The 17,919-nt window shown below is 43.5% G+C and overlaps 1 protein-coding gene across 1 annotated transcript in view; it reads left to right on the forward strand.

Annotated features, from left to right (window-relative positions):
- The window catches only part of LOC121553840 (ras-related protein Rap-1b), a gene marked incomplete at its 5' end in the record, with an annotated part of 32,591 nt that extends 19,004 nt beyond the window's left edge, over positions 1-13,587 (forward strand). The window contains 3 exons of the mRNA XM_045221530.1: positions 434-577; positions 11,026-11,143; positions 12,234-13,587. Coding sequence (XP_045077465.1) covers positions 434-577; positions 11,026-11,112 — 231 coding nt within the window. The remainder of the gene's footprint in view (positions 1-433; positions 578-11,025; positions 11,144-12,233) is intronic.
- Positions 13,588-17,919: the final 4,332 nt, after the last annotated feature.

Genomic DNA, 17,919 nt, shown 5'->3' on the forward strand with positions numbered 1-17,919 from the left:
AGATAGCATGCTGCTACCTTGGGCAGATAGCATGCTGCTACCTTGGGCAGATAGCATGCTGCTACCTTGGGTTGATGGCATGCTGCTACCTTGGGTGTTTCATTTCATTCCTCTCTCTCTCTACAGTAAACCAGGGGAGGATACTCACAGCAGAAACCCTTCATACCTAAGTGTTTAATGTGACCTAGGATATTATAAAACGTATCTCTCTCTCCCTATATTCTCTCCCTCTCTCTTTCCTGTCTCCACTCCTCCCTCCTCCCCCCTCCCCCCCTCCCCCCTCCTCCCTCCTCCTCCCTCCCCCTTCCACCTCCTCCTCCCCTCCCCCCTCATCCTCCATCCTCCCTCCTCCCCCCCTCCACCTCCTCCCCTCCCCCCTCATCCTCCCTCCTCCTCCCCCTCCTCCTCCCCCCTCTCCCCCTCCTCTCTCCAGGTTCCGATGATTCTGGTGGGTAATAAATGTGATCTGGAGGATGAGCGTGTTGTGGGGAAGGAACAGGGACAGAACCTGGCCAGACAGTGGAGCAGCTGTGCATTCCTGGAGTCCTCCGCAAAGTCCAAGATCAACGTCAACGAGGTGAGCACAACACACTCACACCTCACACACCCTGCATCAGTACACACACCCTGCATCAGTACACACACCCTGCATCAGTACACACACCCTGCATCAGTACACACACCCTGCATCAGTACACACACCCTGCATCAGTACACACACCCTGCATCAGTATACACACCCTGCATCAGTACACACACCCTGCATCAGTATACACACCCTGCATCAGTATACACACCCTGCATAAGTACACACCCTGCATCAGTATACACACCCTGCATCAGTATACACACCCTGCATAAGTACACACCCTGCATCAGTACACACACCCTGCATCAGTACACACCCTGCATAAGTACACACCCTGCATCAGTACCCACACACCCTGCATCAGTACCACACACCCTGCATCAGTACCCACACACCCTGCATCAGTACCCACACACCCTGCATCAGTACATTCCACATCTGGACACTCATTCGAGAGAATGATTGTTACTATTGACACTGGAGTCTTTTCTAATGCAGTTTCAAACAACAGGTTCTCTACCTCCTATCAACATAAACTTTAAACAACAGGTTCTCTACCTCCTATCAACATAAACTTTAAACAGGTTCTCTACCACCTATCAACAGAAACTTTAAACAACAGGTTCTCTACCTCCTATCAACAGAAACTTTAAACAACAGGTTCTCTACCTCCTATCAACAGATACATTTAAACAACAGGTTCTCTACCTCCTATCAACAGAAACTTTAAACAACAGGTTCTCTACCTCCTATCAACAGAAACTTTAAACAACAGGTTCTCTACCTCCTATCAACAGAAACTTTAAACAACAGGTTCTCTACCTCCTATCAACAGATACATTTAAACAACAGGTTCTCTACCTCCTATCAACAGAACATTTAAACAACAGGTTCTCTACCTCCTATCAACAGAAACTTTAAACAACAGGTTCTCTACCTCCTATCAACAGAAACTTTAAACAACAGGTTCTCTACCTCCTATCAACAGATACATTTAAACAACAGGTTCTCTACCTCCTATCAACAGAAACTCACAGGACTAAACTAGGTTGCTGTTGTCAGTGGCAGTGTGGGATATTTAGATATTTAGTCTGAGGTTAATCAGTAACCTCACTGTCCATGGAGTTGAGCCTTCCTTCCTTCTGGGCGCACTGTGATCGCCACTGTGTTTATAACTGCCACTCTGATGTCATCCTACCTCCTGAGTCACACAATGGTGCTCTGTGTGTGTGTGTGTGTCTGTGTGTGTGTGTCTGTGTGTGTGTGTGTGTGTGTGTGTGTGTATGCCACCAGAGACTACCAGCCAGCGACGTCCCCTCATCTGGCCTGCATCACCTCTACACACACACACATAAAACAAACAAATAGCAGCCTCACCCCCCTCCGTACACATACAAATCACTTTCCAACCACTAGTCAAACACACACACACACATATGTCAGGCCGTCTACTTCAGTCAACAACCTTGTGTTTAGTTCCACCGGGATATGTTTGACAGTTGATTTTTGAACGCTGTAGCTGTTGCTTCAGAATAACACGTCTGATTTGTAGCAGCTTGTGTTTCTTGCTCTGCGTTTTTTTTAAACATTTTTTACATTTTTTGTCATTTAGCAGACGCTCTTATCCAGAGCGACTTACAGGAGCAATTAGGGTTAAGTGCCTTGCTCAAGGGCACATCGACAGATTTTTCACCTAGTAGGCTTGGGGATTAGAACCAGTGACCTTTCAGTTACTGGCACAACGCTCTTAACCACTAAGCTACCTGCCGCGTTCAGTTTGATTAGCAGCTCCAGATATTGGGCCCTGGCCTTGGTGTTCATCTCTTCCTAAACAGCCTCGCTCCTTCCATGGTTAAATCTGTCAGTCTGCCTGCTCTCCTCTCCTCTCCTGTCAGTCCAGACACCTCTTCAATACCAGGCGACAGCCCAACCACAGCACTACAGACTTTCACTTTAGATGATGAAGAGATGGTATTGGGCTTTAATGTCTCAGCATCAGCAGAAAGCCTTTCGCTTACAGTGCCTTCATAAAGTATTCACACCTCTTGATTTATTTCTACATTTTGTTGTGTTACAGCCTGAATTTAAAATGGATTACATTTAGATTTTGTGTCACTGACCTATTCACAATACCCCATAATGTCAAAGTGGAATTATGTTTTTAGACATTTTTACAAATTAATTAAAAATGAAAAGCTGAAATGTCTTGAGTCGATAAGTATTCAACCCCTTTGTTATGGCGAGGCTAAATAAGTTCAGGAGTAAAAAATGTGCTTAACAAGTCACATAATAAGTTGCATGGACTCATTCTGTGTGCAATAATAGTGTTTAACATGATTTCTGAATGACTACCTCATCTCTGTACCCCCACACATACAATTATCTGTCGAGCAGGGAATTTCAAACACAGATTCGACCACAAAGACCAGGGAGGTTTTCCAAAGAAGGGCTCCTATTGGTAGATGGGTAAAAAAAAAAAAAAGCAGACATGGAATATCCCTTTGAGCATGGTGAAGTTATTAATTACACTTTGGATGGTGTATCAATACACCCAGTCACTACAAGACTCACAGCCGTAAACGCTGCCAATGGTGATTCTAACATTTATTGACTCAAGGGGTTGAATACTTATGTAATGAAGATATATTAGTGTTTAATTTTCCATTAATATTTTACAGATTTTACAGAATTTTCTTTCTACTTTTACATTACAGAGTATTTTGTGAAATCGCTGACGAAAATAAATCCATTTTAATCTCAACTTGCAACTCAACAAAATGTTGGAAAAAGTCAAGGGGTGTAAATACTTTTCTGAAGGCACTTAGATAATGAAGAGATGGCATTGGGGTTGAATTGTCTCAGCATCAGCAGAGGCCAAACCCTGTTCTGCTCTGAGTCAAGAGTCCACCAGCCAAGGCAGCACGTACCTGCCCCAGGCCTCATTCACTCATTCACTCATTCATCACTGTGATAGGCTACAGTATCTGTGAGGTCAGTGGGGTTTAATATGGGTTGACCCCTGACCCCTGGGGAGTTACACCACTATAAACCAGGTTTAATGTGGGTTGTAAACTGACCAATGGGGAGTTACACCACTATAAACCTGGTTTAATGTGGGTTGTAAACTGACCAATGGGGAGTTACACCACTATAAACCAGGTTTAATGTGGGTTGTAAACTGACCAATGGGGAGTTACACCATTATAAACCAGTTATCCCATTAAGCACCAGTCTCTAGCTGGTCTGAGCCCTGCTCTTGGTTTAAGTGGTGATAGAGATGATTCATTCTAATACAGATTACACATTCTAATTGAAATGATTCATTCTAATAGAGATTATTCATTCTAATACAGATTACACATTCTAATTGAAATGATTCATTCTAATAGAGATTATTCATTCTAATACAGATTACACATTCTAATTGAAATGATTCATTCTAATAGAGATTATTCATTCTAATACAGATTACTCATTCTAATTGAGATGATTCATTCTAATAGAGATTATTCATTCTAATAGAGACTATAGGTCTTTGGTTGATCCACAACCTGTGTCATTGACAACCAGCTGACTCCATCGGAATTATGTAATTGACAACCAGCTGGCTCCATTAGAGAGATGTCATTGTCAACAGGAAATGGGCTTTATGGGTAATGCCAGCCTAAGAGACATCGTTGTCTCCTGGCATGATAGCAGCCTCTCGCTCTCGCTCTCTCTCTCTCTCTCTCTCACTCACACACCTGATTGATATTGGTTTAATCACTATAATTATGCAATTGGCATCGAGCTGTAACCATTGATTATGTCCAAGGGGTTTGTTTTATGTCCGAAGCTTTTATTGCAGAGTGCAGATTCAGGACAGGAGGATGTCTGCTCCTAATGGACGTGATGTGATGTGGTGTGGTGTGGTGTGATGTGGTGTGGTATGGTGTGTGGTGTGACGTGGCGTGGTGTGGTGTGGTGTGGTGTAATGTGGTGTGGCGTGGCGTGGTGTGGTGTGACGTGGTGTGGTGTGATGTGGTGTGATGTGGGTGGTGTGATGCGGTGTGATGTGGTGTGACGTGGTGTGGTGTGATTTGGTGTGATGTGGTGTGGTGTGGTGTGATGTGGTGTGATGTGGTGTGATGTGGTGTGGTGTGGTGTGATGTGGTGTGATGTGGCGTGGTGTGGTGTGGTGGTGTGGTGTGGTGTGATGTGGTGTGATGTGGTGTGGTGTGGTGTGGTGTGGTGTGATGTGGTGTGATGCGGTGTGGTGTGATGTGGTGTGATGTGGCGTGGTGTGGTGTGGTGTGATGTGGTGTGATGTGGTGTGATTGTGGTGTGATGTGGTGTGATGTGGCGTGGTGTGGTGTGGTGTGATGTGGTGTGATGTGGTGTGGTGTGGTGTGATGTGGTGTGATGTGGTGTGGTGTGGTGTGATGTGTTGTGATGTGGTGTGATGTGGTGTGATGTGGCGTGGTGTGATGCAGTGTGATGCGGTGTGGCGTGGTGTGGTGTGGTGTGGTGTGATGCGGTGTGATGTGGTGTGGCGTGGCGTGGCGTGGTGTGACGTGGTGTGGTGTGGTGTGATGTGGTGTGGCGTGGCGTGGTGTGACGTGATGTGATGTGATGTGGCATGGCGTGATGTGGCGTGGTGGGGTGTGACGTGGCGTGGCATGGCATGGCGTGATGTGGTGTGATGTGGCGTGACGTGACATGGCGTGACGTGACATGGCGTGATGTGGTATGGTGTGGTGTGGCGTGGCGTGGTGGGGTGTGGTGTGAGTTATGTAACTCTCTGGGTGTGTGACAGTGACAGCTACTGTTACCTCTAGTCATACAGCTTTATATATTACCCCTAGTCATACAGCTTTGGATATTACCCCTAGTCATACAGCTTTGTATATTACCCCTAGTCATACAGCTTTGGCTATTACCCCTAGTCATACAGCTTTGTATATTACCCCTAGTCATACAGCTTTGTATATTACCCCTAGTCATACAGCTTTGTATATTACCTCTAGTCATACAGCTTTGTATATTACCCCTAGTCATACAGCTTTGTATATTACCCCTAGTCATACAGCTTTGTCTATTACCCCTAGTCATACAGCTTTGTCTATTACCCCTAGTCATACAGCTTTGTATATCACCCCTAGTCATACAGCTTTGTATATTACCCCTAGTCATACAGCTTTGTATATTACCCCTAGTCATACAGCTTTGTATATTACCCCTAGTCATACAGCTTTGTATATTACCCCTAGTCATACAGCTTTGTATATTACCCCTAGTCATACAGCTTTGTATATTACCCCTAGTCATACAGCTTTGTATATTACCCCTAGTCATACAGCTTTGTATATTACCCCTAGTCATACAGCTACTATTACCCCTAGTCATACAGCTTTGTATATTACCCCTAGTCATACAGCTTTGTACATTACCCCTAGTCATACAGCTTTGGATATTACCCCTAGTCATACAGCTTTGTATATTACCCCTAGTCATACAGCTACTATTACCCCTAGTCATACAGATTTGTATATTACCCCTAGTCATACAGCTTTGTATATTACCCCTAGTCATACAGCTTTGGATATTACCCCTAGTCATACAGCTTTGTATATTACCCCTAGTCATACAGCTTTGTATATTACCCCTAGTCATACAGCTTTGTATATTACCCCTAGTCATACAGCTTTGTATATTACCCCTAGTCATACAGCTTTGTATATTACCCCTAGTCATACAGCTACTATTACCCCTAGTCATACAGCTTTGTATATTACCCCTAGTCATACAGCTTTGTATGTTACCCCTAGTCATACAGCTTTATATATTACCCCTAGTCATACAGCTTTGTACATTACCCCTAGTCATACAGCTTTGTATATTACCCCTAGTCATACAGCTTTATATATTACCCCTAGTCATACAGCTTTGTACATTACCCCTAGTCATACAGCTTTGTATATTACCCCTAGTCATACAGCTTTGGATATTACCCCTAGTCATACAGCTTTGTATATTACCCCTAGTCATACAGCTTTGTACATTACCCATAGTCATACAGCTTTGTATATTACCCCTAGTCATACAGCTTTGTATATTACCCCTAGTCATACAGCTTTGTATATTACCCCTAGTCATACAGCTTTGTATATTACCCCTAGTCATACAGCTTTGTATATTACCCCTAGTCATACAGCTTTTTATATTACCCCTAGTCATACAGCTACTATTACCCCTAGTCATACAGCTTTGTATATTACCCCTAGTCATACAGCTTTGGATATTACCCTTAGTCATACAGCTTTGTATATTACCCCTAGTCATACAGCTTTGGATATTACCCCTAGTCATACAGCTTTGTATATTACCCCTAGTCATACAGCTTTGTATATTACCCCTAGTCATACAGCTTTGTATATTACCCCTAGTCATACAGCTTTGTATATTACCCCTAGTCATACAGCTTTGTACATTACCCCTAGTCATACAGCTTTGTATGTTACCCCTAGTCATACAGCTTTATATATTACCCCTAGTCATACAGCTTTGTATATTACCCCTAGTCATACAGCTTTGTATATTACCCCTAGTCATACAGCTTTGTATATTACCCCTAGTCATACAGCTACTATTACCCCTAGTCATACAGCTTTGTATATTACCCCTAGTCATACAGCTTTGTACATTACCCCTAGTCATACAGCTTTGTCTATTACCCCTAGTCATACAGCTTTGTATATTACCCCTAGTCATACAGCTTTGTATATTACCCCTAGTCATACAGCTTTGTATATTACCCCTAGTCATACAGCTTTGTATATTACCCCTAGTCATACAGCTACTATTACCCCTAGTCATACAGCTTTGTATATTACCCCTAGTCATACAGCTTTATATATTACCTCTAGTCATACAGCTTTATATATTATCCCTAGTCATACAGCTTTGGATATTACCCCTAGTCATACAGCTTTATATATTACCCCTAGTCATACAGCTTTGTATATTACCCCTAGTCATACAGCTTTGTATATTACCCCTAGTCATACAGCTTTGTATATTACCCCTAGTCATACAGCTACTATTACCCCTAGTCATACAGCTTTGTATATTACCCCTAGTCATACAGCTTTATATATTACCTCTAGTCATACAGCTTTATATATTACCCCTAGTCATACAGCTTTGGATATTACCCCTAGTCATACAGCTTTATATATTACCCCTAGTCATACAGCTTTATATATTACCCCTAGTCATACAGCTTTATATATTACCCCTAGTCATACAGCTTTGTATATTACCCCTAGTCATACAGCTTTGTATATTACCCCTAGTCATACAGCTTTGTATATTACCCCTAGTCATACAGCTTTGTATATTACCCCTAGTCATACAGCTTTGGATATTACCCCTAGTCATACAGCTTTGTATATCACCCCTAGTCATACAGCTTTGTATATTACCCCTAGTCATACAGCTTTGTATATTACCCCTAGTCATACAGCTTTGTATATTACCCCTAGTCATACAGCTTTGTACATTACCCCTAGTCATACAGCTTTGTCTATTACCCCTAGTCATACAGCTTTGTATATTACCCCTAGTCATACAGCTTTGTATATTACCCCTAGTCATACAGCTTTGTATATTACCCCTAGTCATACAGCTTTGTATATTACCCCTAGTCATACAGCTACTATTACCCCTAGTCATACAGCTTTGTATGTTACCCCTAGTCATACAGCTTTGTATATTACCCCTAGTCATACAGCTTTGGATATTACCCCTAGTCATACAGCTTTGTATATTACCCCTAGTCATACAGCTACTATTACCCCTAGTCATACAGCTTTGTATATTACCCCTAGTCATACAGCTTTATATATTACCTCTAGTCATACAGCTTTATATATTACCCCTAGTCATACAGCTTTGGATATTACCCCTAGTCATACAGCTTTGTATATTACCCCTAGTCATACAGCTTTGTATATTACCCCTAGTCATACAGCTTTGTATATTACCCCTAGTCATACAGCTTTGTATATTACCCCTAGTCATACAGCTTTATATATTACCCCTAGTCATACAGCTTTATATATTACCCCTAGTCATACAGCTTTGTATATTACCCCTAGTCATACAGCTACTATTACCCCTAGTCATACAGCTTTGTATATTACCCCTAGTCATACAGCTTTGTATATTACCCCTAGTCATACAGCTTTGTATATTACCCCTAGTCATACAGCTTTGTATATTACCCCTAGTCATACAGCTTTGGATATTACCCCTAGTCATACAGCTTTGTATATTACCCCTAGTCATACAGCTTTGTATATTACCCCTAGTCATACAGCTTTGTATATTACCCCTAGTCATACAGCTTTGGATATTACCCCTAGTCATACAGCTTTGTATATTACCCCTAGTCATACAGCTTTGTATATTACCCCTAGTCATACAGCTTTGTATATTACCCCTAGTCATACAGCTTTGTATATTACCCCTAGTCATACAGCTACTATTACCCCTAGTCATACAGCTTTGTATATTACCCCTAGTCATACAGCTTTGTATATTACCCCTAGTCATACAGCTTTGGCTTTACCCCTAGTCATACAGCTTTGTATATTACCCCTAGTCATACAGCTTTATATATTACCCCTAGTCATACAGCTTTGGATATTACCCCTAGTCATACAGCTTTGTATATTACCCCTAGTCATACAGCTTTGTATATTACCCCTAGTCATACAGCTTTGTATATTACCCCTAGTCATACAGCTTTGTATATTACCCCTAGTCATACAGCTTTGGATATTACCCCTAGTCATACAGCTTTGTATATTACCCCTAGTCATACAGCTTTGTATATTACCCCTAGACATACAGCTTTGTATATTACCCCTAGTCATACAGCTTTGTATATTACCCCTAGTCATACAGCTTTATATATTACCCCTAGTCATACAGCTTTATATATTACCCCTAGTCATACAGCTTTGTATATTACCCCTAGTCATACAGCTTTGTATATTACCCCTAGACATACAGCTTTGTATATTACCCCTAGTCATACAGCTTTGTATATTACCCCTAGTCATACAGCTTTATATATTACCCCTAGTCATACAGCTTTATATATTACCCCTAGTCATACAGCTTTATATATTACCCCTAGTCATACAGCTTTGTATATTACCCCTAGTCATACAGCTTTATATATTACCCCTAGTCATACAGCTTTGTATATTACCCCTAGTCATACAGCTTTGTATATTACCCCTAGTCATACAGCTACTATTACCCCTAGTCATACAGCTTTGTATATCACCCCTAGACATACAGCTTTGGATATTACCCCTAGTCATACAGCTTTGGATATTACCCCTAGTCATACAGCTTTGTATATTACCCCTAGTCATACAGCTTTGGATATTACCCCTAGTCATACAGCTTTATATATTACCCCTAGTCATACAGCTTTGTATATTACCCCTAGTCATACAGCTTTGGATATTACCCCTAGTCATACAGCTTTATATATTACCCCTAGTCATACAGCTTTGTCTGGTGAAATAAAAGAATCAGACCATTCATTCATTCTGACCAGTTTGTGATACTATAAATACACTATTGTCTAAGATACTTCATATAATCTAAAATACTTCATATAGTCTAAGATACTTCATATTGTCTAAGATACTTCATATTGTCTAAGATACTTCATATAGTCTAAGATACTTCATATTGTCTAAGATACTTCATATTTGACTGCAACATTTTGAGAATATATCTACAGTTGCCCTGAAGGAGTCATTATCTATCATTATCCATAAATATACCCTTGGGTGATGTTCATTGAGTTCTCACAGATTGAGACGTGATTTGTCTGTCTAGTAAATATTGTGGCCTGAGGTGTCATCTTGCTGTCTGGTTGGGATGTGGGTCACGTCACTCACACTGTCCACTGAGATCTGGGGTGAGCCTTGGGCCTGACTGACTCTAAAACCATCTATCTGACAGTGTGTGAATCGATCTAAAGGCACTATGGGTCACTGGATAACAGTAAAGTCCAATGGCACTCTGCTATCTACATGTATTCTCTCATGGTCTTGCTTTTTGAAACCAAGACACCTTTGACTGTTTCTTAACATTATAACCATGGCTAGCCACTGTTTCTTAACATTATAACCATGGCTAGCCACTGTTTCTTAACATTATAACCATGGCTAGCCACTGTTTCTTAACATTATAACCATGGCTAGCCACTGTTTCTTAACATTATACCCATGGCTAGCCACTGTTTCTTAACATTATAACCATGGCTAGCCACTGTTTCTTAACATTATACCCATGGCTAGCCACTGTTTCTTAACATGAGACCGTGTCTAACTTGTATCTAACCATTGTTGTGTCTCTCTGTGTTTCAGATCTTCTATGACCTGGTCAGGCAAATCAACAGGAAAACCCCAGCGCCAGGCAAGGCACGCAAAAAGTCCAACTGTCGGCTCCTCTAATATACACAGCCGCTCCGTTGCGCTGAGCCAGGTGAGAACCACCTGTAGGAGTCAGAATGCCACTTGCCTAATTGAAAAAAGAGAGTTGAGGCATTTGGCTGCGGCCTCCTTTTGTCTTAAAAACCCAGGAATACCTTGTGCGAGTATTTCTCCCACTCATATTTAGTGACATAAAATGTTGCAGTTAGAATTGTAATTAATTGTAATTAATGTCTCTTCTCCTCTCTCTCTCTCTCTCCTCTCTCTCCCTCTACCCCCCCCCTTCTCTCTCCTCTCTCTCCCTCTACCCCCCCTTCTCTCTCTTCTCTCTCCCTCTACCCCCCCTTCTCTCTCCTCTCTCTCCCTCTACCCCCCCTTCTCTCTCCTCTCTCTCCCTCTACCCCCCCCCTTCTCTCTCCTCTCTCTCCATCTACCCCCCCCCTCTTCTCTCTCTTCTCTCTCCCTCTACCCCCCCCCTTCTCTCTCCTCTCTCTCCATCTACCCCCCCTCTTCTCTCTCCTCTCTCTCCATCTACCCCCCTCTTCTCTCTCCTCTCTCTCCCTCTACCCCCCTTCTCTCTCCTCTCTCTCCCTCTACCCCCCCTTCTCTCTCCTCTCTCTCCCTCTACCCCCCCTTCTCTCTCTTCTCTCTCCCTCTACCCCCCCTTCTCTCTCCTCTCTCTCCATCTACCCCCCCCTCTTCTCTCTCCTCTCTCTCCCTCTACCCCCCCCTTCTCTCTCCTCTCTCTCCCTCTACCCCCCTCTTCTCTCTCCTCTCTCTCCCTCTACCCCCCCCTTCTCTCTCTCTCTCTCCCTCTACCCCCCCTTCTCTCTCCTCTCTCTCCCTCTACCCCCCTTCTCTCTCCTCTCTCTCCCTCTACCCCCCCCTCTTCTCTCTCCTCTCTCTCCCTCTACCCCCCCTTCTCTCTCCTCTCTCTCCATCTACCCCCCCTTCTCTCTCCTCTCTCTCCCTCTACCCCCCCTCTTCTCTCTCTTCTCTCTCCCTCTACCCCACCCCCCTTCTCTCTCCTCTCTCTCCATCTACCCCCCCCTTCTCTCTCCTCTCTCTCCATCTACCCCCCTTCTCTCTCCTCTCTCTCCATCTACCCCCCTCCCCCCCTTCTATCTCCCGCTCTCACCCAGGTCTGATTTGCTGCTGTCTCTCTCAGCAGTGCCAGCATTCCGACGTTACTAAAACCTAACATCGAATGGACTTTCCTGTGTGGTGACGCCCCTTTAACAACAACAACAAACAAACAAACAAACCGACCAACGGATTCAAAGCTACAATACATCAGTTTTTGCACATAGATTAACCATTATCACTCTCCAGTGTCGCGAGAACAAGATTTCTACTTATAAAAATATATATATTCTAACTGTATGCAACTGAAATGGAAAAAAATTAAGTCAATAAAGTAAATTTATAAATAAAATAGGTAAAATCAGTCAATATGAATCAAAAATAAATCCCGATCCCTACACAGTGTTATTGCTAATGGAGACAGTAACCGTAGCAACGGATGTCTAACCAGAATGTGCACGTTGCCGTGGTGAGTAGCTACAATGATGCGGTATTTATAAGCACCACTATTTTAGCCGGATAAATAAAAGAGAATGTTCCAGAGAGCGCCTATATAGCCCAGTTCATACTGCTAACTTGCTCCTGTCGTTTCTTTTCTAACTTTTTATTTGTGCTTTTTTTAATTTTCCTTCGATCATTCAACATTCATTTTTTCTGTCTTTTTTAAATGACTAGATTTGTCTCTACGGAGACATGCTATACTGCGCCAGCTATTGATATGAGTTTTATTTTGAGGGGTAAACCTGTGAATCCAACAGTGATTATTATATGTGAGTTTTATTTGAGGGGTAAACCTGTGGATATTATATGTGTAAAAAGAAGAAAAAAAGTTTAATGTTTTTTCAGTCACTATCATATTGTCTTTTTAGCCTAAATATATTGCCTTCAAATGTGTTTTTTTTTTCTATCTGGAGAATCCAACTATGATCCAATCATCCTTCTATCTGGAGAATCCAACTATGATCCAATCATCCTTCTATGTCATGCCTGGGTTTTGTTGTGTGCGTCTGAAATGGCACCCTAGTGCACCACCTTTGACCAGAGCCTTATGGGTTTCCCTATGAGCCCTGGTCAAAAGTAGTGCACTATATAGGGAATAGGGTGCCATCTGGGAGGCGGCCCTTGTGTTGTTTACAAAGATGTTTGTACAGTGGGGTTTTTCAATTGGGGTTGTGGTCAAAGAGGTACTGGACATTTTAACAAGCCACCCAAGTTCTGAGACACCAATGGCCGACGTGACTGCGCGATCCTCATCAGGTTTTTTTTTTCTTTATCCTTCCAAGGCCGTCTCTCATTGGTTGGTTTGTCCAGTTAGCCAATACCCTCTCACGGAATCTGCGATCTACAACAGGAAGTATAGATTTTTTTTAAATGAGGGTTTTTAATATGAAACAAATAAACAACAAAATGTCATTGGTGATGTCATTCTCCACACTTCTGTCGTTGTAGAGCAGAGTTTCTCAAACTGGGTCCTGGGGACCCCAAAAGGTGCACCTTTTATCACTACACAGCTGATTCAAATAATCAAGCTTGATGATTATTGGAATCATCTGTGTAGTGCTAGGGCAAAAACCAAAACATGCACCCAGGGGGGGCCCCAGGACCGAGTTTGGGAAACGCTGCTGTAGATTCTCACCAGCCTCTTTCCCCTTCTCCCTCCCTCCCACAGTCCCTGTCCCCCATCTCACCCCTATCCCCCATCCTCTTTCCCCTTCTCCCTCCCTCCCCTAGCCCCTCTCCCCCATCTCACCCCTAGCCCCTAGACCCTCCCCCCATCTCCCCCAGCCCCTCCCCATTGCTTGCTAATGCATCTGTTGTCAGCTGAGGATATGAAAACCAAATATTGGATCCTGTCAGTAAAGAAACTTGCCTGTTAGTGACTGTTTCACCTGTGTAATACTTGGTTTGACCTGTTTCCTGTCAGTCAGTCTGTCGGATGATGATGATGATGATGAAGATGGTGATGATGAGGAACCGTATGGGGTTGTTACCTGTTCCATAGTGAATGTGGGGGGAGGGGGGACAAACTAATGTGTTCGAAGCAGCAGGGGAAAATATTGAAATAAAAGAAAAGAACCACAGCAACGTAGTGATGATGATGATGATGATGATGATGATGATGATGATGATGATGAGGAGGCAGAACTTGGATGATAGGGGGTTGCATCCCAAATGACACCCTATTCCCTACATAGTGCACTACTTTTGACCAGAGCCCTGTGTGCTTAGGTTGCCATTTGAGACACATCCAGGGAGGGAGTGAGTGAGGGAGGGAGGGAGGGAGGGAGGGAGGGGGGGGTTAAAGTTGCACGTTTGTTGTGAGTTGCGTGACCTCTGTAGACCTGTGAGTTGCGTGACCTCTGTAGACCTCTTGTAAGAGAATGCCTTTGCCGCTTTGTGTACTGTGATGACAACCAACAACATCACTTCCTGGTGGATGGACCATGTGTACCATGTCCCCTTACAGAGCCACAGTATTTGAAATGCAACATCACCTGCTTATTATGGGGGAGGGGAGGGGAGGGAAAAGGGGGGTGGCCAAATGTAAACTAAAAAGCCTTAATTGAAGTGGTGTATTTTGTATAACCCAGCATCTGTAGTTCAATAAATTGGATTGCCATGCAACGGCGTCGCCATGACGCCGGTCCGCCGCCGGAATCATCTGTGTTGTTGTTGTTTTTGCCATACAGATTGTTTTATCTCTGTGGTTTAACCATACAGATTGTTTTGTCTCTGTGGTTTAACCATACAGATTGTTTTATCTCTGTGGTTTAACCATACAGATTGTTTTATCTCTGTGGTTTAACCATACAGATTGTTTTATGTCTGTGGTTTAACCATACAGATTGTTTTGTCTCTGTGGTTTAACCATACAGATTGTTTTATCTCTGTGGTTTAACCATACAGATTGTTTTATCTCTGTGGTTTAACCATACAGATTGTTTTGTCTCTGTGGTTTAACCATACAGATTGTTTTATCTCTGTGGTTTAACCATACAGATTGTTTTATCTCTGTGGTTTAACCATACAGATTGTTTTATCTCTGTGGTTTAACCATACAGATTGTTTTATCTCTGTGGTTTAACCACCTTCCCATCTTCTGATGTGTCAAACTCATTCCACGGAGGGCAGAGTGTCTGTGGGGTTTCACTCCTACTTGATTGATAAATGAAGGTCACTGATTGGTAAGGAACTCTCACCTGGTTGTCTAGGTCTTAGTAAGGAACTCTCACCTGGTTGTCTAGGTCTTAGTAAGGAACTCTCACCTGGTTGTCTGGGTCTTAGTAAGGATCTCACCTGGTTGTCTAGGTCTTAGTAAGGAACTCTCACCTGGTTGTCTGGGTCTTAGTAAGGAACTCTCACCTGGTTGTCTGGGTCTTAGTAAGGAACTCTCACCTGGTTGTCTAGGTCTTAGTAAGGAACTCTCACCTGGTTGTCTAGGTCTTAGTAAGGAACTCACCTGGTTGTCTGGGTCTTAGTAAGGAACTCTCACCTGGTTGTCTAGGTCTTAGTAAGGAACTCTCACCTGGTTGTCTGGGTCTTAGTAAGGAACTCTCACCTGGTTGTCTAGGTCTTAGTAAGGATCTCTCACCTGGTTGTCTGGGTCTTAGTAAGGAACTCTCACCTGGTTGTCTAGGTCTTAGTAAGGATCTCACCTGGTTGTCTAGGTCTTAGTAAGGAACTCACCTGGTTGTCTAGGTCTTAGTAAGGAACTCACCTGGTTGTCTAGGTCTTAGTAAGGAACTCACCTGGTTGTCTGGGTCTTAGTAAGGAACTCACCTGGTTGTCTAGGTCTTAGTAAGGAACTCACCTGGTTGTCTGGGTCTTAGTAAGGAACTCTCACCTGGTTGTCTAGGTCTTAGTAAGGAACTCACCTGGTTGTCTAGGTCTTAATTGAAAGGAAAACCCAAACCAGCAGACACTAGGCCCTCCATGGAATGAGTTGGACACCCCTGCTGTTATGTTATTGGTTTCCTCTTTATTCCTCACTAGCTTTGAGGTAGAGGAGGGTGAGATAGTCAGGTACACAGACATACATACATGAATAGAATGAAGACGTGAAGGAAAGTTTCTACTCTGTAATGTAAGTCTTGCAGTAAGCAGTTGAAAGACAGCTTAGTTAGCAGCAGCACCAGTCACACTAGTTACCATACTCCAGGCAGTCGGATGAATACAAGATCACAGCACAGCAGAGCAGAGCAGCACAGACTAGGGTTCATACAGAAGTCATCTATCACTCCATTGGCAGATATTCTTTCATGTACCTCTCTCTCGCGCTCTCTCTCTCTCCCTCACTTTCTCGCCCACTCTCTCTTTCTCTCGTGCTCTCTCCCTCTCTATCTCTCTCCCTCCCTATTACTATTTATCTCCCTCACTCCCTCTCTTTCTCTTGCTCCCTCTCTCTCTCTCTCTCTCTCTCTCTCCCTCTCTCCCTCTCTATCACTCCCTCTCTCTCTCTCTCTCTCTCCCTCTCTCCCTCTCTATCACTCCCTCTCCCACTCTCTCTTTCTCTCTCTCTCCATATCTCTCTCTACATATCTCTCTCAGTCAGGGGAAATGTCATTATCAGACTCTGGCTAGAGCAGAGCTGCATGCTGGACAGTCAGACTCCATACCATACATATCCTACATATCTCTCTGTGGACTACAGGAGAAGAGGACCGAGCACGCCCCCATTCTCATCGACGGGGCTGTAGTGGAGCAGGTCGAGGGCTTCAAGTTCCTTGGTGTGCACATCACCAACAAACTATCATGGTACAAACACACCAAGACAGTCGTGAAGAGGGCACGACAAAGCCTATTCCCCCTCAGGAGACTGAAAAGATTTGGCATGGGTCCTCAGATCCTCAAAAAGTTATACAGCTGCACCATCGAGAGCGTCCTGACTGGTTGCATCACTGCCTGGTATGGCAACTGCTTGGCATCCGACCGCAAGGCACTACAGAGGGTAGTGCGTACGGCCCAGTACATCACTAGGGCCAATATTCCTGCCATCCAGGACCTATATACCAGGCGGTGTCAGACAAAGGCCCTACAAATTGTCAAAGACTCCAGCCACCCTAGTCATAGACTGTTCTCTCTGCTACCGCACGGCAAGCGGTACCGGAGCACCAAGTCTAGGTCACAAAAGGCTTCTTAACAGCTTCTACCCCCAAGCCATAAGACTCCTGAACAGCTGATCAAATGGCTACCTGGACTATTTGCATTGTCCCCCCGACCCCACCCCACCCCCTCTTTTACGCTGCTGCTACTCTCTGTTTATTATCTATGCATAGTCACTTTAACTCTACCTACATGTACATATTACCTCAATTACCTCGACTAACCTGTTCCCCCGCACATTGACTCTGTACCGGTACCCCCTGTATATAGCCTCTCTACTGTTATTACCTCCACTAACACATTGACTCTGTACCGGTACCCCCTGTATATAGCCTCCCAACTGTTATTACCTCCACTAACACATTGACTCTGTACCGGTACCCCCTGTATATAGCCTCCCTACTGTTATTACCTCCACTAACACATTGACTCTGTACCTGTACCCCCTGTATATAGCCTCCCTACTGTTATTACCTCCACTAACACATTGACTCTGTACCGGTACCCCCTGTATATAGCCTCCCTACTGTTATTACCTCCACTAACACATTGACTCTGTACCGGTACCCCCTGTATATAGCCTCCCTACTGTTATTACCTCCACTAACACATTGACTCTGTACCGGTACCCCCTGTATATAG

This window comes from Coregonus clupeaformis, chromosome 7 (assembly GCF_020615455.1).
Source record: "Coregonus clupeaformis isolate EN_2021a chromosome 7, ASM2061545v1, whole genome shotgun sequence".
Lineage (NCBI taxonomy): Eukaryota > Metazoa > Chordata > Actinopteri > Salmoniformes > Salmonidae > Coregonus > Coregonus clupeaformis.